The sequence below is a fragment of the Oncorhynchus clarkii genome, chromosome 9 (assembly GCF_045791955.1).
Source record: "Oncorhynchus clarkii lewisi isolate Uvic-CL-2024 chromosome 9, UVic_Ocla_1.0, whole genome shotgun sequence".
Taxonomy (NCBI): Eukaryota; Metazoa; Chordata; class Actinopteri; order Salmoniformes; family Salmonidae; genus Oncorhynchus; species Oncorhynchus clarkii.
Genome location: NC_092155.1, coordinates 65,668,444 through 65,689,751, shown reverse-complemented (window position 1 = coordinate 65,689,751; position 21,308 = coordinate 65,668,444). Strand labels below are relative to the sequence as shown.

The 21,308-nt window shown below is 41.6% G+C and overlaps 1 protein-coding gene across 4 annotated transcripts in view; it reads right to left on the bottom strand.

Annotated features, from left to right (window-relative positions):
• The window catches only part of LOC139416758 (nuclear factor of activated T-cells, cytoplasmic 2-like), a 45,138-nt gene extending 25,135 nt beyond the window's left edge, over nt 1-20,003 (bottom strand). The window contains exons 1-6 of one of the 4 annotated variants that reach the window (XM_071165804.1): nt 19,594-20,003; nt 17,977-18,910; nt 17,608-17,776; nt 9,603-9,805; nt 9,088-9,260; nt 4,905-5,045 (exon numbers count right to left, since the gene is read on the bottom strand). In XM_071165804.1, coding sequence (XP_071021905.1) covers nt 4,905-5,045; nt 9,088-9,260; nt 9,603-9,805; nt 17,608-17,776; nt 17,977-18,910; nt 19,594-19,738 — 1,765 coding nt within the window. In that variant the 5' untranslated portion in view covers nt 19,739-20,003. The remainder of the gene's footprint in view (nt 1-4,904; nt 5,046-9,087; nt 9,261-9,602; nt 9,806-17,607; nt 17,777-17,976; nt 18,911-19,593) is intronic. The other 3 variants (XM_071165805.1, XM_071165802.1, XM_071165803.1) reach the window with 3 other exon arrangements.
• Between the last annotated feature and the right edge of the window lie 1,305 nt (nt 20,004-21,308).

Sequence of the window (21,308 nt, the reverse complement as noted above, 5' to 3'; positions counted from 1 at the left end):
GAGACGCGTTCTGTCTCCTAGAGATGAACGTACTTCGGGGCTAAAAGTGCAAATCAATCCCAGAACAACAGCAAAGGACCTTGTGAAGATGCTGGAGGAAACAGGTACAAAACTATCTATATCCAAGTGGGAAACTTTTGGAAGGCTACCCGAAACATTTGACCCAAGTTAAACAATGTAAAGGCAATGCTACCAAAAACAAATTGAGTGTATGTAAACTTCTGACACACTGGGAATGTGATGAAAGAAAGAAATAAAAGCTGAAATAAATAATTCTCTCTACTGTTATACTGACATTTCACATTCTTAAAATAAAGTGGTGATCCTCAAAATCAAATCAAATCAAACTGACCTAAGACAGGGAATTTTTACTAGGATTAAATGTCAGGAATTGTGAAAAACTGAGTTTAAATGTGTTTGGCTAAGGTGTATGTAAACTCACAACTTCAACTGTATATACATGTATCCTGAGACCATGTGACAGATCATGTGACACTTAGATTGCACACAGGTGGACTTTATTTAACTAATTATGTGAATTCTGAAGGTAATTGGCTGTAGGGGCTTCATAGCAAAGGGGCTGTATACATATGCACGCACCACTTTTCCATTATTATTTTTTTGACACAATTCATTTTTTAAATTTCACTTCACCAATTTGGACTATTTTGTGTATGTCCATTGCATGAAATTCAAATAAAAATCCATTTAAATGACATGCAACAAAATAGGAAAAACGCCAAGGGGAATGAATACTTTTGCAAGGCACTGTATAGGAGATTTTGTTTTAAAGATCTAATGCATTTTTATCCGTTCGACAGGGGTGGAATTTTCTTTTGTTTTCCTTTCTTTATCGCGACAAATGTGTGTTTTTTTAATAAATTATGATTGCTGAATACTGTAATTTTCAAGGTACGTGAAAAATACTGTAATTTTCAAGGCATGTGATGTTACCAACTATAAAGCTCCACTCCACATTTAATTCTAAATACCTACTGCTTGAAAAAAACATTTATTCAACAATAAAGACAATGTTTCTTTGCAGCACAAAGATTGTCTTGACTTGAAGAATGCCTGAATTGCTTCACATTGGAATTCGAAGTTACACCATCAAATTGTTTCAGATCATCGGCCTACGTGAGTGCAAGTTACACTATGGCACAGACCGTGGTAATAGGTAGGCACAAGATTAGGTAGGCACAATTATTAGAATATGGCAAATATTAGTAAATTCTTGCATTCTATCCATGCTGGCTTTTGTGGGCTATCTGAGACATGAAACAAAGGTGCCCTAGTAGAACACAACTTATGTTTCAAGATTAATTCCTCTCCAAAACACACAAATAACCAACAAAAAGAACCATTGTTATCAACATTTTTACATTTAAACTAGATTGACCACCTTTTCAAAATTAACAGCCTACCTATTTTCTCAAATGGAAAGAAATCCAGTATTCAGCGGCCTAATATCATTTTAAAACTGTGTGGGAAACCCCATGTCAGTCCACAAATGAAAGGCACATATACTGAAATTAGTCAGCAGAACAGAGGTGGAATCCATGAATATTGGCAAGATTTCTTTATTTATTTTTTTCTCTTGTTTTATGGTTTACTCGCCCCGTTTCAGTACACAGTAACGACAGGTGATGACTGCTGCTGTCTTGGTGTTTATATATTTTTTGTGTTTTGTACCAAAACTACTGGATACCTCTAGTATTTTTGTGTATCTCTGGTCATTAGGAATGGAGGCAGTCAGAAAGAGTTGAGCAGGCCCAGCTTGGCTTCTGTCTGTGTGTGTGTGCACACACGTCTGTCTGTCTGTCTGTCTGTCTGTCTGTCTGTCTGTCTGTCTGTCTGTCTGTCTGTCTGTCTGTCTGTCTGTCTTTGTGTGTGTATCCTAGAGCCAGAGAAGGCCCAGCCAGAGCCAGTTGTGTCCCATTCAAAGGGATTTCATTGGCTTACTGTTCCAGAACTCTGTGTCATGTGGAGAACCTCTACAGCACAATGCCAATCCCTCTTCTAAGTAGATATTATTTTTTTCTTTATTTTTCTTTCTGTCTCCAATACTATACATTACTGCAGTGTGTTGTAAACCAGCAGCAAGAAAGCCCAGTGAAAAAAGTGTAGAGAAGAAATCCACATTTTAGCTAAAGCAGTCCACAGAGAGCCCACATCTCATAGCTCCCCACATTCGGCCCACAGAGATCCCACATTTCATAGCTCCCCACACTCGGCCCACAGAGATCCCACATTTCATAGCTACCCACACTCGTCCCATCGAGAGTTGCTGGTTCAAATACCCGAGCCAACAAGGTGAAAAGTCTGTCAATGTTCCCTTGAGCAAGGCACTTAACCCTAATTTGCTCCAGGGGCGGCATATTTACAGTTGAAGTCGGAAGTTTACATACACCTTAGCCAAATACATTTAAACTCAGTTTTTCACAATTCCTGACATTCAATTCTAGTAAAAATTCCCATCTTTAGGTCAGTTAGGATCACCACTTTATTTTAAGAATGTAAAATGTAAGAATAATAGTAGAGAGAATGTTTATTTCAGCTTTTATTTCTTTCATCACATTCCCAGTGTGTCAGAAGTTTACATACACTCAATTAGTATTTGGTAGCGTTGCCTTTACATTGTTTAACTTGGGTCAAATGTCTCGGGTAGCCTTCCACAAGCTTCCCACAATAAGTTGGATGAATTCTGGCCCATTCCTCCTGACAGAGCTGGTGTAACTGAGTCAAGTTTGTAAGCCTCCTTCCTCGCACACGCTTTTTCAGTTCTACCCACACATTTTCTATAGGATTGAGGTCAGTGCTTTGTGATGGCCACTCCAATACCTAATATTTGTTGTCCATAAGCCATTTTGCCACAACTTTGGAAGTATGCTTGGGGTGATTGTCCATTTGGAAGACCAATTTGTAACCAAGCTTTAACTTCCTGACTGATGTCTTGAGATGTTGTTTCAATATATCCACATAATTTTCCTCACTCATGATGCCATCTATTTTGTGCACCAGTCCCTCCTGCAGCAAAGCACCCCCACAACAAGATGCTGCCACCCCGTGCTTCACGGTTGGGAAGGTGTTCTTCGGCTTGAAAGCCCCACCATTTTTCCTCCAAACAAAACAATGGTCATTATGGCCAAACAGTTCTATTTTTGTTTCATCAGACCAGAAGACATTTCTCCAAAAAGTACGATCTTTGTTGCAACCCGTAGTCTGGCTTTTTTATGGCGGTTTTGGAGAAGTGGCTTCTTCCTTGCTGAGTGGCCTTTTAGATTATGTCAATATAGGACTCGTTTTAATGTGGATATAGATACTTTTGTACCGGTTTCCTCCGGCATCTTCACAAGGTCCTTTGCTGTTGTTCTGGGATTAATTTGCACTTTTCGCACCAAAGTGCGTTCATCTCTAGGAGACAGAACGCGTCTCCTTCCTGAGTGGAATGACGGCTGCGTGGTCCCATGGTGTTTATACTTGATTACTATTGTTTGTACAGATGAACGTGGTACCTTCAGGTGTTTGGAAATTGCTCCCAAGGATGAACCAGACTTGTGGAGGTTTACAATGTTTTTCTGAGGTCTTGGCTGATTTCTTTAGATTTTCCCATGATGTCAAGCAAAGAGGCACTGAGTTTGAAGGTAGGCTTTGAAATACATCCACAGACACACCTTCAATTCACTCAAATTACATTATTTAGCCTATCAGAAGCTCCTAAAGCATTGACATAATTTTCTGGAATTTTCCAAGCTGTTTAAAGGCACAGTCAACTTAGTGTATGTAAACTTCTGACCCACTGGAATTGTGATACAGTGAATAACAAGTGAAATAATCTGTCTGTAAACAATTGTTGGGAAAATGACTTGTGTCATGCACAAAGTAGATGTCCTAACCGACTTGCCAAAAATATAGTTTGTTAACAATACATTTGTGGAGTGGTTGAAAAAAGAGTTTTAATGACTCCAACCTAAAACGTAAAACCTTCGACTTCAACTGTATATGGCTGACCCTGTAAACGAACACAGGTCACTGCACCTATCTGGTGTATGTGACAATAAAACATTTATTTTTTATGTTTACTATGACAAAAAAAGTACATCTCTTAAGTACAGTGTACAATCCTGTAAGCTGTCAATGAAGCACATGAACAATCTGCACTCGATACTAATACTGTCAGCTTGTTGAATAATTGGGTGAAGTCTAAAATAAACCTACAACAAAACCTTGCTGTGATAAGCTTCTTATCTGAAAAAAGACACCACTGTTTAGTATCAGGAGGAATCTGAATGCAAATATCTGAGTGGTGAGTGAGGAGGAAAGGTCAGGATTCAAATGACAGAGAAAGCACGCTGGCCTTTGTCACTATTACTCAGTCACATTGATTCATACAGCAATATCTGACACCATCTGTGTTGTAATGGTGATTCTGCCATTCCAAAATGAGAGCAGGGATGGGGTCAATTCCATTTCAATTCCAGTCAATTCAGGAAGTACACTGAAATTCCAATTCCAATTCTCTTCAATGCTTTTCAATTAGGAAAATGTTAAATTGGAATTGGGTTTACTTTCTAAATTGAATGGAATTAAAATGGAATTGACCCCAACCTGCAAGAGAGTAATGTAATAATAAAGGACTGTGGTGTTAAAAGCATGGGTAATAACTCTAAGTCTGATTATCATGGCTGGTTTATGAGGGTAAATACTTTTGCAACCCTTCTGGCACATAATGCAAAAGGTTTTTTGCAACAGAATCTGGCAGCTGTTAGACGAATACTGCCAAACATTTTCCTGGATCAAAATAACCATAACATTTGAAATAGATGAGGCAGCACATCATACAGCATATGGACCATGCCATTATCATTTCCTCCCTCCCTCAGAGGTGTTGGCTGAATACTCACCATGGGTTTTTTCCATAAAGATGACTTTGGAGTCAGAGCTGAAGTTCTGTCCCGTCAAGATCATCTGCTGACCTCCCAGGACAGAGCAGCTATCCATGTCTTGTTTCTCCACCATTGGTAGCTCATGGGCCGACCGCTGGGCTGTGGGACGGAAGAGAGAACATGACGTTACACAATCTGTGGTACTGACAGGTCATGTTGGCGTAGTGGGTAGAGAACTGGCCGCTGGGCTGCAGAACAGCAGACTGAGCATGGTATTATGACTTGACATTACACACTCTGTGGTAGGTCAGTTTGATCTCAGGTTGATATTTGCTTTGAACTCACAAGGTAATTGTTGACAGATTTCAATGAATGAGGCTTGTCACGACTCATTTCAAAACCATATTTCCTCATTGTGTATTTCAAATATTTGTCTAAATATAAGATTTGTGTAAACATTAATATAGGCCAATGACTTGGTACAGTGCAGTACATTTAGTGCAGTGGGAGGATATGAATGAAGGTTGTGATGTAAAATGAGGCTACACGCTAGAGGCCTGGACACACAGAGCACATCATGGAAGTGGGACACAGTCCAGTGGAAACAAATGATAGAGTGCAGAAACCTACAGTACAGAAAGGGGCAGAGGGGAGGAGGAAGAAGGAATATGAAGGATGGACCTCTCTAACACTATCATCATTACGCAATGGAGCGTATTTTGGCATATGTTCAACAAACCCTGTGACCTGTATGTGAAGTAGACACTGAACGGCTACTGTAGTGTGTTCTCTCCTGGAACGGTAGATTTCCTGGACTGATAGCTTAATCAGGAAGCTACGGCCACAGAGACAGCCATAGAAATAGAATAGAGGCAGCCATAGAAATATAATTAATAGAATGGGAAAAGCTCCTCAGACCATGGCAATTCAACTGGAACACTCATGGGTACATTCAATATGGTCACCTGTGCATAAACCCATCAACTTGAATGGGAATTTTGGATATAGTCATTATTTTTGTAATATTTATTTAACTACGAAAGTCAGCTAAGAACAAATTCTTATTTACAATGACGGCCTATCCTGGCCAAATCTGGACGACACTGGGCCAATTGTGCACCGCCCTATGGGACTCCCAATCACAGCCAGATGTGATACAGCCTTGATTCGAACCAGGGATTCTAGTGACGCATCTTGCACTGAGATGCAGTGCCTTAGACTGCTGTGTCACTCTCGGGTCCCATAGGGAGGCATCCAGTGTTGGGGAACCATTACGTTACAGCATTAAATGACTCAGCGCTACTCTTGCTATCTATAGTGACTGACCTTATTCCTTTGGATCAACTGTCGGCAGTCTGAAGTTGATTCATGCCAGGTAGCATGCTTGAGTTACAAAGGGACCAAATTAATCACTTGTAATGAATGAGAAGGGCAGTTGCCCTCGTTTTAACTGTTTCATGTTTACTTCTAGAGTAGTTTGTGTGGCAATTAAATTTAAAAACATTTAGTACACATGAACGGTGTAGTTACTTCCTCAAGCTTATCGTCATTGTCCTGCCTTAATTACTGAAATTCAATCTCCACTGAGGCTTGTGAAGTGACCTTTGGACAGTCTACTATACTGTGAGTACACTGAGGATGATACCTGGAGGCTAGTCTCTTCATCCACATCACTGACCGACAGTTTCGCTTACTTATCGGCCATTTTGACAGATGTGCTGGGGGTGTTATAGTGCGATTGTGCAAAAACAACTTTGCACCTGATTTTTGGGGGGGTCCGGTGATACCAGCACTACATAATCGTAAACATACACATACACACACAGTGTTAAGGGTTGAGAGAACCAAATCAAATTTGTTACATGCGCCAAATACAACAGGGAAGGGAAAGGTGATACCTAGTCAGTTGAACAAATGAATGCATTCAACCAAAATGTGTTTTCTGCATTTAACCCAACCCCTCTGAATCAGACCGCTGCTGGGGGCTGCCTTAATCAACATCATAAGGCACCCAGGGAGCAGTTTTGGGGGGTTAACTGCCTTGACTGCTCAGGAATTCGAACCAGCAACCTTTCGGTTAATGGCCCAAAGCTCTTAACCACCCAACACTCTTAACCGCTATGCTACCTGCCACCCAACAGGTTTAGACATTCATGTGAAATGCCTACTTACAAGCCCTTTCCCAACAATGCAGAGTTCAAAAGTAAGAAAAATGGGTAAAAAAAATGTTTGTAGTAACACAACAAAATAACAGCAATGAGGCTATATACCAGTACCAGTCAATGTGCAGGGGTATGAGGTAATTGAGATAATGTTTTCTCATTTTTTTAAATTTAACCAGGTAGGCCAGTTGAGAACAAGTTCTCATATATGTACATGTAGGTAGGGTTAAAGTGACAAGGCATTCAGGATAGATAATAAAGAGAGTAGCAGCAGCGTATGTGACGAGTGTGAACGTGTTGTGTATGTGTGATTGTGTGAGAGTGTGGCATCAATATACATGTGTGCGTGTGTGTGTTTTGTGTGCGTGAGCATATGTAGTGTGTGTGTGTGTGTGTGTGTGTGTGTGTGTGTGTGTGTGTGTGTGTGTGTGTGTGTGTGTGTGTTGGAGTGTTAGTGTAGTATGTGCAAGTGTGTGGGTAGAGTCCCTTGAGTGTGCATAGAGCTGGTGCAGGAGAGTCAGTGCAAATAAAAAGGCTGTCAAGCCTAATCATAAAAGAGGCTTTGTATGTCCGTGTGCCTGGACCATCAGTACTACTCCCAGCTCATTTAAATATAGCCCCGCTTACTATGTGTGTTACCTCTGGTTAACGTCAGTCCAAATAAAACAGGCAAGAAGAAACATAGCTGGAAATATACTGTACTGTGTAAAATCAACATACAAGCACATGTTAAACCTAAACCACCCTTTAGGACACACCTATAGAAGGCTATAGAACGCATAGACAGAATTATACATAAAATAAAATCATAGGTTTATGACATATAGAATGACATGGCCCTTCTCTGGACACTGTGTTAACTAACCTCCAAACGAGCTTCAATGCCATACAACACTCCTTCTGCGTCCTCCAACTGCTCTTAAATGCTAGTAAAACCAAATGCATGCTTTTCAACTGTTCGCTGCCCGCACCCGCCCGCCCGACTAGCATCACCACTCTGGATGGTTCTGACCTAGAATATGTGGACAACTACAAATACCTAGGTGTCTGGCTAGACTAAACTCTCCTTATTAAACATCTCCAATCCAAAATCAAATCTAGAATCGTCTTTCTATTTCGCAACAAAGCCTCCTTCACTCACGCCGCCAAACTTACCCTAGTAAAACGGACTATCCTACCGATCCTCAACTTCGGCGATGTCATCTACAAAATAGCTTCCAATACTCTACTCAGAAAACTGGATGCAGTCTATCACAGCGCCATCCGTTTTTGTTACCAAAGTCCCTTATACCACCCACCACTGCGACCTCTATGCTCTAGTCAGCTGGCCCTCTATTCGTCGCCAGACCTACTGGCTCCAGGTCACCTATAAGTCTATTCTAGGTAAAGCTCCGCCTTATCTCAGCTCACTGGTCACGATAACAACACCCACCCGTAGCATGCGCTCCAGCAGGTATATCTCACTGGTCATCCCCAAAGCCAACACCTCCTTTGGCCGCCTTTCCTTCCAGTTCTCTGCTGCCAGTGACTGGAACGAATTGCAAAAATTGCTGAAGCTGGAGACTTATATTTCCCTCACTAACTTTAAACATCAGCTATCTGAGCAGCTAACAGATCACTGCAGCTGTACATAGCCCATCTGTAAATAGCCCACCCAATCTACCTACCTCATCCAATATTGTTTTTATTTACTTTCTGCTGTTTTGCACATCAGTATTTCTACTTGCACATCATCATCTACTCATCTATCACTCCAGTGTTAATTTGCTAAAATGTAATTACTTCGCCTCTATGGCTTATTTATTGCCTTACCTCCTCACGCCATTTGCACACACTGTATATAGACTTTCTTTTTTTTTGTATTGTGTTAATGACAGTACCCTTGTTTATTCCATGTGTAACTCTGTGTTGTTGTTTGTGTCGCACTGCTTTATCTTGGCCATGTCGCAGTTGTAAATGAGAACTTGTTCTCAACTAGCCTACGTGGTTAAATAAAGGTGAAATAAAAAAATTAAACGTGTTGGATTTATAGTACTTACAGCACTCAATTGGATGGGAGGAAACTTGCAGTGAGATGGGTTGCCCATTGGGTTGGGGTATGTGGACACGGAACACCAGACGCACACGAGTGTTCTTCCGTCCGATGTCCGTCTCGCCCTTCCTTAGCTCAATGTCAGCATTCCTGAGCTTCAGGATCCCAGCACAGTCGATTCTGTGAGAAACACACCAATATGAGATCTACTGTAAATCCTGTACCGGTACACAAATGTTGCATTATGATTACAACCGATATGGCTAATTACATCAGACCTGTGTTCAATTAGTATGCTATTTTTAATTCATATCCTTGATTGAGCTTGCCTGGCACAATGGAACCAATAGAATCATTTATCTGTGCAAATCCATCATGCCCATCTTGTGGCACTGGAGACAGGCTGAGTAAAAATGCCCAAAAGGTTAGAAGAAAACAAATACTATTTGAACCCAGTTCTGCAAAAGACACTGCTCTGTATGGGTGGTGTTCGGCATGTGTCACTACTCTAGCTACTCTCACATCGCTTTCATGTTGTTCTTGGGCTCCAGAGGGATCTCCAGAACTTTGGTGGAGTTGATAATCTTCTCGTAGCTGGTGGTGGTGACCGTCTTGCCCGTGATGCGGTGGACCTGGTAGAAGGCGTGAGGCTTCAGGATCCTGTCGTCTGCAGTCCCGATGAAGATCTGAAGGCCTAGGGGCTCCTTACCCCTGTAGCCATGCAACTGGAAGAAACACCAGAGGAAACTCCAATAAAACATTAATAAAACAAAGTCAAGATGTTCACACTTTTTATAATGGGTAATTTTAAAATTTAAATAACATTTCTACTCTACCTGGTAGGTACCCAGTGTTTTATGACATAGTTGAATTTATATAATGATTGTTTTTTCTCATTATTTTGCCAATAACTAGATGTATTTTTTTGCCAGTTTGCTGATAACAGTTTAGGCTGAACATAAAGCTTACACCCTGGTAGACACACACACTGCTGGAAACATTATTATTTCCAGTCCTCAACATTAGTATTCAGTCAAGTCTCAATTTACTGTTGAGAGTTAGAATAGTAGAATACACAAGGTGCAATTTCAAAACTTTGTTGAGGCAGTTTTCGTCTTGTTACATGCCACTCACTGACAGTCCCTCAATTAGCCCATGTCAGTTGAAATCATTTTGATTGGTAAATTAGTCTAATTAGTCTAGCCAGCTTTCTACACTTGTTGTAATCATGGCCGAATTACCGATGGCCCCCACTGATTTTGTTAGTCACTCTCACTCAGATATCATATTATGTGAGCAAGACAAAGGAGATGATCGTGGACTACAGGAAAAGGAGGGCCGAACAGGCCCCCATTAACATCGACGGGGCTGTAGTGGAGTGGGTCGAGAGTTTCAAGTTCCTTGGTGTCCACATCACCAACGAACTATCATTTTCCAAACACACCAAGACAGTCATGAAGAGGGCACAATTAAACATTTTCCCCCTCAGGAGACTGAAAAGATTTGGCATGGGTCCTCAGATCCTCAAAAGGTTCTACAGCTGCACCTTCGAGAGCATCCTGACCGGTTGCATCACCGCCTGGTATGGCAACTGCCTGGTATGGCAACTGAACGTAAGGTGCTATAGAGGGTAGTGTGTACGGCCCAGTACATCACTGGGGCCAAGCTTCCTGCCATCCAGAACCTATATAATAGGCGGTGTCAGAGGAGATTCCAGTCACCCAAGTTATAGACTGTTTTCTCTGCTACCGCACGGCAAGCGGTGCCGGAGCACCAAGTCTAGGACCAAAAGGCTCCTCAACAGCTTCTACCCCCAAGCCATAAGACTGCTGAACAATTAATAAAATCGCCACCGGACTATTTACATTGACGGTAAGGTCTACACTTGTTGTATTCAGTGCATGTGACAAATAAAATTTGATTTGATATTGGCATGGCAAAATGTGTTGAATTGCAGGAAAATTGATTAAAAAACATTGTTTTAATGGTTATACATATCAAACTTATTTCTTTACCTTTTGTTAACTAAATACTTTTTCTGCTAACAGATCCCCCAGTATGTATTAAATTAGAGTTTTTAATCCCAGTGCTGAGGTAATGTAAATGTTATTTGATCAAATATAGAATTTGGCCTTTGCTACAATAGTCCATAGAATAGCATTTAATAACACATCCACAAATGGCAAAAATACAGTCAAAAAAATGTATCATAAGGAATATGGTTTTGAAGTGTTTGTCCTATATCTAGAAGATATAAGAAAGCTCAGTAAATATTTGTGCTTTTTTTGGAAACATATTTAACCACTTATTTTTGTTGCCACAAAAATAAGGGGTTAAACATACTTCCATTAGTTTGTTTGGGTTATATTCAGACAAGTCCCGTGACACTGATGGGGGTTGTAGAGCAAAACAGAGAACACCATCATGTTGTGAGAGTCTCCCCTTTCCATAGAGTGGTGATAACCATTCGGACACTACAAACGTTTTCGTGAGAAGACCGATTTTCTTTTTGTCATGGTCTGACAAACACCGTTGTAGTTCTGCCACCTTCCACCGCAAATGCGGAAGGCCGACATAGGCGGATGATATCTCTAGCTTAATCTGACGGATTGTAATGGGGATTTTTTTATTATCTTACTTAGATTTACGCATGGGTGCGTTAATAAACTCTTAAGGATTCATGTGTAACGGCTAATTGTATAGCTAATAGTAAATGAGCTTGAACTTTAAAATATTTTAAAAAGTTGGACGGCCCTGTCGGAGGATGGTTTCTGTTTGTCCTAAAGTAAATGGAATCCAAAAGAGCTACGTAGGAATAACTATGATTCACTGGAATACTTGTTCGATTATGAGAAAATTAGACTGCCAAAGCCTTAGCTTTACCCTGTGAGCCAATGTTCCACGGACACTTTCAAGACAAAAGAAAGAAGGCAAGGTCTACGTTAATTCCAGTACTTCTCAAGTTTCTATACAGTGGAGAGGTCTGGTGAATTGGAGGTGGCCACATAGAAAATACATGTTTATAACATGATGTAAAACTCCTAATCATAAATGTTTATCAAAGTCATTACATAAAATTGCAAATAAGTTGTAGGCCTAGTTGTCGACAATATTGAGCTAAATAAAGTCTGCTTGCAACCTCAGACGTCTACACTTTACGTACTTCTCTTTTAACTCACACCACTAAACCCCCTTATGTCTCTGTCACACACAAACACACACACACACACACACACACACACACACACACACACACGCACAAACACAGTGTCAAGCTCATGACTTTTTAGACAGATACTTTTAGTTGCAAGTTCACGCTTTGTGGTTTTTGCATGCTTCCTTCCAAGGTAGTTGCTGGTCTCTCCACTAATCTTCATCTGTGTGTATGTATGTGTGTATGTGTGTGTGTGTGTGTGTATATACACTGAGTGTACAAAACATTCCTAATATTAAGTTGCACCCTCTTTTGCCCTCAGAACAACCTCAATTCATCGTGGCATGGACTCTACAAGGTGTCGGAAACTATTGAGTATGAAAAAACTAGCAGTGTTGCAGCTCTTGACGCACTAAAACTGGTGCACCTACTACCATACCTCATTCAAAGGCACTTAAATCTTTTGTCTTTCCCATTCACCCTCTGAATGGCACACAAATAATTATATATTATTGGATGTAATGTATTTGTATTTTGTATTGTTTTAGTGAGTATGTGTATTGTGGCCTTGTAATTGTCCTTAGCTGCCCTGGAACTACAGTGAAAATTTGCTTTTGGCTAACCCCGGCACATTTACATGAATTTTGCCTTATTGTAATATTGATCTTGATTAATGTGCACTGTCCCCTATAAATAAGTAAATACACAATCCATGTCTCAAGGTTCTTTACTGACCATAATTTTCCCTTGTCTGACCGCTTGCATGATGACAAGTTTTTCTCGCCTGAATGATCTGAATCTGGGATTACAGGGACTCTCTGCAATTATATTCAATGTGCAGGACAAAATTGAGGCTATGATTAAGAAGTTGGAGCTCTTTTCTGTCTGTATTAACAAGGACAACACTCAGGTCTTTCCATCATTCTATGATTTGTGTGCAAATGAACTCAAGCTTACGGACAATGTCAAACGTGATATAGCGAAGCACCTGAGTGAGCTGGGTGAGTAATTATGCAGGTAGTTTCCCGAAACGGATGACACAAACAACTGGATTCGTTATCCCTTTCATGCCCTGCCTCCAGTCCACTTACCGATATCTGAACAAGAGAGCCTCATCCAAATTGCAACAAGCGGTTCTGTGACAATGTTATTTAATCAGAAGCCACTGCCAGATTTCTGGATAGGGCTGCGCTCAGAGTTTCTTGCCTTGGCAAATCACGCTATTAAGACACTGATGCCCTTTGCAGCAACGTACCTATGTGAGAGTGGATTCCCGGTCCTCAATAGCATGAAAACTAAATACAGGCACAGACTGTGTATGGAAAATTATTTAAGACAGACTCTCTCCAATACAACCAACATTGCAGAGTTATGTGCATCCATTCAAGCCCACCCTCATTAACCTGTGGAGAGTTATTCACAATTTCTGATGAACAAATAAGGTTCTACATGTAAGATGGCTAAATAAAGAGAACAATTATTGATTATTATATTATTATTATTTGTGTCCTGGTCATATAAGAGCTCTGTGTCACTTCCCACGAGCCGGGTTGTGACAAAAACTCACACTCATTATTATGTTTAATAAATGTATCGTACAGTATGTGTGGCAGGCTTGTATAGAGTTAGCAGCACTTCTTTACATGTTCAATGTAAGCTGAACTTAAAGTACAACTGGCAAGAAACAACTTCCCTGAGAGAAAACAGCCTATGTGGTATCGATATTGTTCAGAAACGGTTATTCTAGTGTCAAAATTGACTACAAAGTGTAAATAGGATAATTTTGGTCATAAAGTCAGTCTCGTTCAAAACTGAGTTTTGTAAATTAGTTTGTCATGACTTGAGAGTTTGGTATTGATTTCAACAATGCTCACTTGCCCACTAACACGGGATACACATCTGCAGCGATTGCACTCTATCCAATCCAACTGCAGAATACACAGACAGTGTGACAGACTGCCCAGCAGCGCAGCGGATCAGACTTTGTTAACAGATTTATTCTTAAATGGATTAAATCTTTTTTTTCCCTCATCAATCTACAAACAATACCCCATAATGACAAATCGAAGACAGGTTTTTAGAAATGTTTGTACATTTTTGCAAATACATTTACATAAGTGTTCAGACCCTTTGCTATGAGACTCAAAATTGAGCTCAGGTGCATCCTGTTTCCATTGATCATCCTTAATGTTTCTATAACTTGATTGGAGTCCACCTGTAGTAAATTCAATTGATTGGACATGATTGGGAAAGGCACACACCTGTCTATATAAGGTGCTACAGATGACAATGCATGTCAGAGCAAAAAGCAAGCCATGAGGTTGATGGAATTGTCCGTAGAGCTCCAAGACAGGATTGTGTTGAGGCACAGATCTGGGGCAGGGTACAAAAACATCCAAGAACATTGTGACCTCCATAATTCTTAAATGAAAGAAGTTTGGATCCACCAAGACTCTTCCTATAACTGGCTGCCCGGCCAAACAGAGCAATTGGGGGAGAAGGGTCTTGGTCAGGGAGGTGACCAAGAACCCGATGGTCACTCTGACAGAGCTCCAGAGTTCCTCTGTGGAGATGGGAGAACCTTCCAGAAGGAAAACCATCTCTGCAGCACTCCACCAATCAGGCCTTTATGGTAGTGGTCAGATGGAAGCCACTCCTCGGTAAAAAGAACAGCCCGCTTGGAGTTTGACAAAAGGAACCTAAAGGACTGACATACCTTGAGAAACAAGGTTCTCTGGTCTGATGAAACCAGGATTGAACTATTTGGCCTGAATGCCAAGTGTCACGTCTGGAGGAAACCTGGCACCATCCCTACGGTGAAGCATGGTGGTGGCAGCATCATGCTGTGGGGATGTTTTTCAGTGCCAGGGACTGGGAGACTAGTCAGGATCGATGGAAAGATTAACGGAGAAAAGTACAGAGATCCTAGATGAAAACCTGCTCCAGAGCGCTCGCGACTTCAGACTGGGGCGACGGTTCACCTTCCAACAGGACAACGACCCTAAGCACAGCCAAGACAGCGCAGTATTGGCTTCAGGACAAGTCTCTGAATGTCCTTGAGTGACCCAGCCAGAGCCCGGACTTGAACCCGATCGAACATGCCTGGAGAGACCTAAAAATAGCTGTGCAGCAACGCTCTCCATCCAACCCGACATAGCTTGAGAGGATCTGTAGAGAAGAATAGGAGCTCCCCAAATACAGGTGTGCCAAGCATGTAGCACCATACCCAAGAAGACTCAAGGCTGTAATGCTGCCAAAGGTGCTTCAACAAAGTAGTGAGTAAAGGGTCTGAATACTTATGTAAATATATTTATTTTAATACATTTGCAAACATTTCAAAAAACAGTTTTTGCTTTGTCATTATGGGGTATTGTGTGCAGAGTGATTTTGGAATAAGGGGGTAACGTAACAAAATGTGGAAAAAGTCGAGAGGTCTGAATAATTTTCCAAATGCACTGTACCTAAGTCAACATATCTCACATTTAACTTGATAAATACTGCATCAGACACCTGTGCTAGATGTAAAATTGTGCGACTAAACCTTCTCTACAAAAACGTCTCAATTAATGACAGATTTATTGAGTTCTCTTAAATTCATTCTGACTATTTTGAGGAAGTGATACTGGCTTTGTTCCTATGGTGTCTCATGGGGGACAAACATCAGTAACTGCCACCTAACTACACCCCAAGACAAAAATCTTGTTTTCTTAGTGAGCAACAGAGAAATAGATGTGGAATCAGTGCGTTCAGATGCTCTTTAATAGAAGACATTTCCACATGTTGACAGTCGTCTGTATATTTTAAGCAGGGCCTATAATTTTTAGTTCATATTTTAACGTTTCCACGGCAACGTAATGAAAGCTTCCTTGTGGTTGTTGACTGTCAGAACCTGGCCGAGTGGAAATGAAGCATTTCTCACTTTCTATTTTCTGTCTCTCATGGTCAGTGAGTTGTGCCTGGTGTCATCCAATCATGTGGCTGGCTAGGCACGTCCAAACTCCCTCCCAGTCCCAGACTGAACTCTTCACTTTACTTTTCCCAGTCCCCCTCATTCTGACTCACTCACTGCAACCATGGCAACCGGCTTCTCAAATGGCCTGTTTAGTATTTGCAGCAGTAGACTATTTTACTCACTGTGTCAGACTCAGCTACCTTTGTTCAACACCACGTATTCATGTCACTTTATGACCAAAATGTTCATATTTACACTTTGTAGTAAATTTGATACTAGAATAAATGCTTCTGAACAATATCGATGCCACAAAGGCCATTTTCTCTCAGATAAGTTATTGCCTTCAGTTGCGCTTTAAGTTCAGCTTACATTTCTGTTTTTCATATGAGTATGCCTGACTAAAAGTTCACAACTCCTGTCTCCTGAGACAACTGTCATGAGACCAGTGTGTAAAGGGGTAAGGTGTGTAGATGAAAGTGAGGGGCCAGGGTAATCAAGGATTTGTAAGCCTTGAGACAATTGAGACATGGATTGTGTATGGGTGCCATTCAGAGGGTGAATGGGCAAGACAAAAGATTTAAGTGCCTTTGAATGGGGTTTGGTAGTAGGTGCCAGGCACACCAGTTTGAGTGTTTAAAGAACTGTAATGCTGCTGGGTTTTTCACTCTCAACAGTTTCCTGTGTGTATCAAGAATGGTCCACCACCCAAAGGACATCCAGCCAACTTGACACAACGGTGGGAAGCAGTGGAGTCAACATGGGTCAGCATCTCTGTGGACCGCTTGACACCTTATAAAGCCCATGCTAAGACGAATTGAGGCTCTTCTGAGGGCAAAAGGGTCATTCCTAATGTTTGGTATACTCAATGTATATTGTTCATAGAAAATTCAATAAATTATAGTCTAGGAAGGTTTTACTGTAGTAAGTATGGGAGTTAGGGTGAGGATACATTAGCTGCCATGTATAAGACATCAGTGCAAGATATAACTAATTTCAGTGAGTGTGGCAGGCTGCTAGGAATAAAAGAGGAGTGAGAGATAGAGGGAGAGAGAAAAGATGAGGTAAAGGATGACAGAGCGTACACGGTAACACACAGTAGTCATTTTCATAAGCCAGGCCCTAGGGCAGTAGTACCACATGCTGTAATGATGACTAGGAAATATCATTACACGCAACAGGCCTTCCTATTCAGAGTGTCCTACATTAAAATGGGCTACCTAGAACCATAAACGGTTCTTCGCCTGTCCCTCTTTGGTTTGTGTTTTAACTTTTTGCTGCAACGTACTGTAGATTCCTTTCACCAAATGGTTCCTAAAGGGTTCTTGATGGTTCTTCATTTGTTGAAAACGTTCTACATGGAACCAAAAAAGGTTCCCAAAAGCACCTCCTTTTCTAAGAGTGATACAGAGCCAGCGGCGTACCTGGACGACAGGATGACCTCCAGTGGGGGCTTTGACCGCTCCCCTGCTCCCCTCTGTCTCATAGTGGGCTCGGTGATGAGGCTTGGGCTGCACGTCAACATGGAGCTCGTACTTGTCTGTATGGCTGGGGACAGGCCATTCCAGAGGGGGCAGAGAAGAAAATGGGATGCTACAGGAAATAAGATATGGAAAAAAGGGTTAATTGTCTGTGATTAGGCTTCCTAAAGCGTGGCTCCTAATGTAGTCATATAACTGATACAATGTAATAGACACTAAATCTTATTCATAATATGGGTGTGTCCCTGGTTAGGCAGAAAGTATTCCACTGCACCCTTTATCTATACAGTACAGGCTTCCTACACCATTCACCTGCAAAGGTTGGGGACCAGCTGCTTGGTCCAGATGGGAGGGATCACAAAGAAGGACTCCGCCCCAGTTTTACTCTTAACGTCTTGCTCACAGGACACCAGGTAGTTGACCTCCCTGTGGTTCTCTGGGTAGAGGGCGTACGCCTGGTTGGCCGTCTTCACTACCTTGGTGGGGACCAGACCAGGCTGGACAGTGCCGTAGCCGTTCATGGCCTCAGCCATACTGTTGGGGGTCCCGTAATGGGCACTTGCGTTCTGTTGGGAGTGCTCCCCGTGGCCCCCGTGTGGGGAGGGACTGCGGGAACGGATCCCAGTGACCAGGCTGGGATTCCTGTACATGTCGTAAGTGCGCTTGCCCTGTGGCGAGGTGGAGCGGGATCCTGGCCTAATGGATGGGGAGGGCGAACGGGGGCCGAGGCAGCCCTCCTCAGTACGGGGGGAAGTGCCTGGGGATGTGCGGGGGGAGCCGGTGTGGATGTTCTGGAAGCGGGGGCAGAGGTCTCCGGCCCCGGTCTGGCCACTACTTGGGGACACGCAAGGGGAGGCCCAGGGGGAATAGCTCTCCGAGTGCCAGCTGGTGGAGGAGTTGCTGCTGGCTGGGCTCAGGCACTGGGGCTCTCGGTATACCAGGCTGTCGTGGCCAGGGACGGTCAGAGTGGGCCGGGGACTGATGTTCAGAGGGTGGTTCTGTAGGGAGTCTCGTCCATGGCTGTAGAGCTCACGTGATGGAGTGATCTCAATCCTGGGGCTCAGAGCGATACCCCCAGGCCTGGTGTGGTCCAGGTAGTTTTTAGCCTCCAGGTGTTCATAACCAGAAAGGCTCTCTGGGTTGTGCTCGCTGCACTTGATGTCGTAGGGGGAAGTCTCCTCCAGGGGGTATGCCAGATGAGATGCAGCACTGAGGACTCTCAGTGAGGAGAGATTTGGCTCATCTGCTGAAAGGTAGATAGGGAACAATGAAGAGAAATGATCAGAAGAAAATATATTATTTATAAACGGACTGTCCATTGTCTGTAAAATTACTGAAGATATTACGTTTTCTCCGAAATCACACATCTTACAAAACTTTGGATCCATGTTTGCAATACACATGAGAGCCACATTAAACAGAAATTATATGTTCTTTGAATTCAACAAACAACCATTTCAAATAATAATGTTGTCAATCATTTTTATTCAATCCTTTTGATCAGTTTGATTAACAATCATTGAAAACAAAAGGTTTAGGTGTGGAAACTATTCACATCATCAAATGGGGCCCCTTGTGACTGTTAGAATATTTGTAAACATTAAAGCGTGCACATAAAACAAATGACAGATTATGTTTTCCAGTTAGAAAGTGTGTTGAAACAAGCTAGCCATGATTATACAATGTATACAGACATGCAGAGCAAATGCAGGATCAATTGTATAATTTTTGTGAGAAAAAAAATCTATTTCCTTTTAGTAATGTTTACTAGAACTATAAGTGGAAGGAAAATAGCATTCTGTCAAAATCACATCGCTGTTTATTTGTTTTCAATGACGCCACTGCATTTAACGTGTTTACGTTGAAAAGTAATATAAGCATCTAAAATGTGAAAAGCGCGCGGGAGACTTGACAAGCCATTGGACAAACCTTGATCTTCCCCGGGAAAGTTGTTGCAAGGTGGTTCATATTCAAACAGGTAATCAAACTCCAACTCATCTTGGCAGTTTACTTGACTCAGTTCCTCTTCCAGCCCTAACTCACTAGGGTCTTTTCTGTCGTAAAACGAGCTCATCTGTCTTATTGAATCAATCTACTTATAATAAAAATTAAAGGAAGCAGATATTTTGTATAATCAATGATGTTACTCTGGCAGTTCTCTTCATCCACGAAGGCCTTGCGATGTCAGAGGCCTTGACGGAGGTGGATAGGCTATGATAGAATCTTCACTTGCTCAATTGAAGCGGTAATACGCCACTGATGCCTCAGTAAAAAAAAAACTGCGAAAAGAACGAGCAGCGAGTGCAACGTAATAGCAGCTAAACTTCCTCTTTCAAACTAAACCTCATATAGAGAGATAAGGCGTGTCTATTTTCATATAGAAGCCCTAAATAAATACGGTGCAAGGTGTCAAAGGCGGAGTGATCACGCCTCCCTATGATCATTGACAGAACAGCTGCAGGTGCACAACTTCATAGTGATGAGTTGCATCAGTGGTACAGTTGATGTGCTGCTGCCCCCGGGTGTCTGGCACCAAGCAATTACGCATGGTATATAGGGATATCTTACTGTAACTTTTAATACAAACTAAAGATATGCCCAACTAGAGTCGCCTTATATAGCCTACAGTATGAACGGATGTTAGACTGGCTTACTGGATGAGCATTAGAGCATTTTCATCAATTTTCACCCATCATCCCAGATGCTGTATCAATGAGTCAATAAATATTTAAATTATGAATAATTACAACAACAAAAAATAAGTTCACTGGTATGGTCTATGTTCTAATGAATGTATTACTTACTAATAAACGTTTATACCAGACCCTTTATAAACTACATTTGACAAAGGCATTTCTAAAGCTGCCATTGGTTCATTACATGTAAATCCAATGGAAAAGCCTTCAGGATTCGACTGTTTAGGTGGAAATGTTTGTGACACTCTAAAAATCAAATATTCCTGGGGGTTCTTCAAATTGAAACTGTGGGGGAAGCCCTATAAGTTCTTTAAAGAACCCCTTTTAATGGTTCCTCAGAGAACCTTTTGAACACGCTTTTGGGGTTCATTTTTTAACTACCCCCCCCCCCCCCCCCCCCCCCCTATTATTATTATTAATAATACGCATAACAATAACACAATCTTTTAGTTGTCAGTGTTTATTAGGATTTTGTGGCATAGCAGAATAAAAAAAATAACTCCCAGCAGAGCCCTAAGTCCAATGGGTATATCCTCTGGAGTGTTGATGTTAATGTGTTGATGTTCTCCGTATCCATAGCCAGAATGATTTTGCAGTGCATGGTGATCGAACAGGTTTCCTGTTATATTCATCAAAGGTGTAGGCAGTGGGTGAAATCTGTGAATCCAAAAAAATAGTAATTATAAAGATGTTTAACAAAACCTGCACATGACAGTATTCATACTTTGGTTTTTGTGGTAAATGTGAATGATTGTTTTATTTTTATAATGGTTTCATACACATACCTTGTCCATAATGTAGGTGAGGATGGTACATCTGATCTGCATAACATACCAATACTAATTGACATACCTTTGTGTGCCTCCTTGTCTGTATGCCTTCAGACACAAAAGTGAGCAGTTCAGTCATCCTCACACAATACAGCTAGCCTTCAACATGTTCTTATAG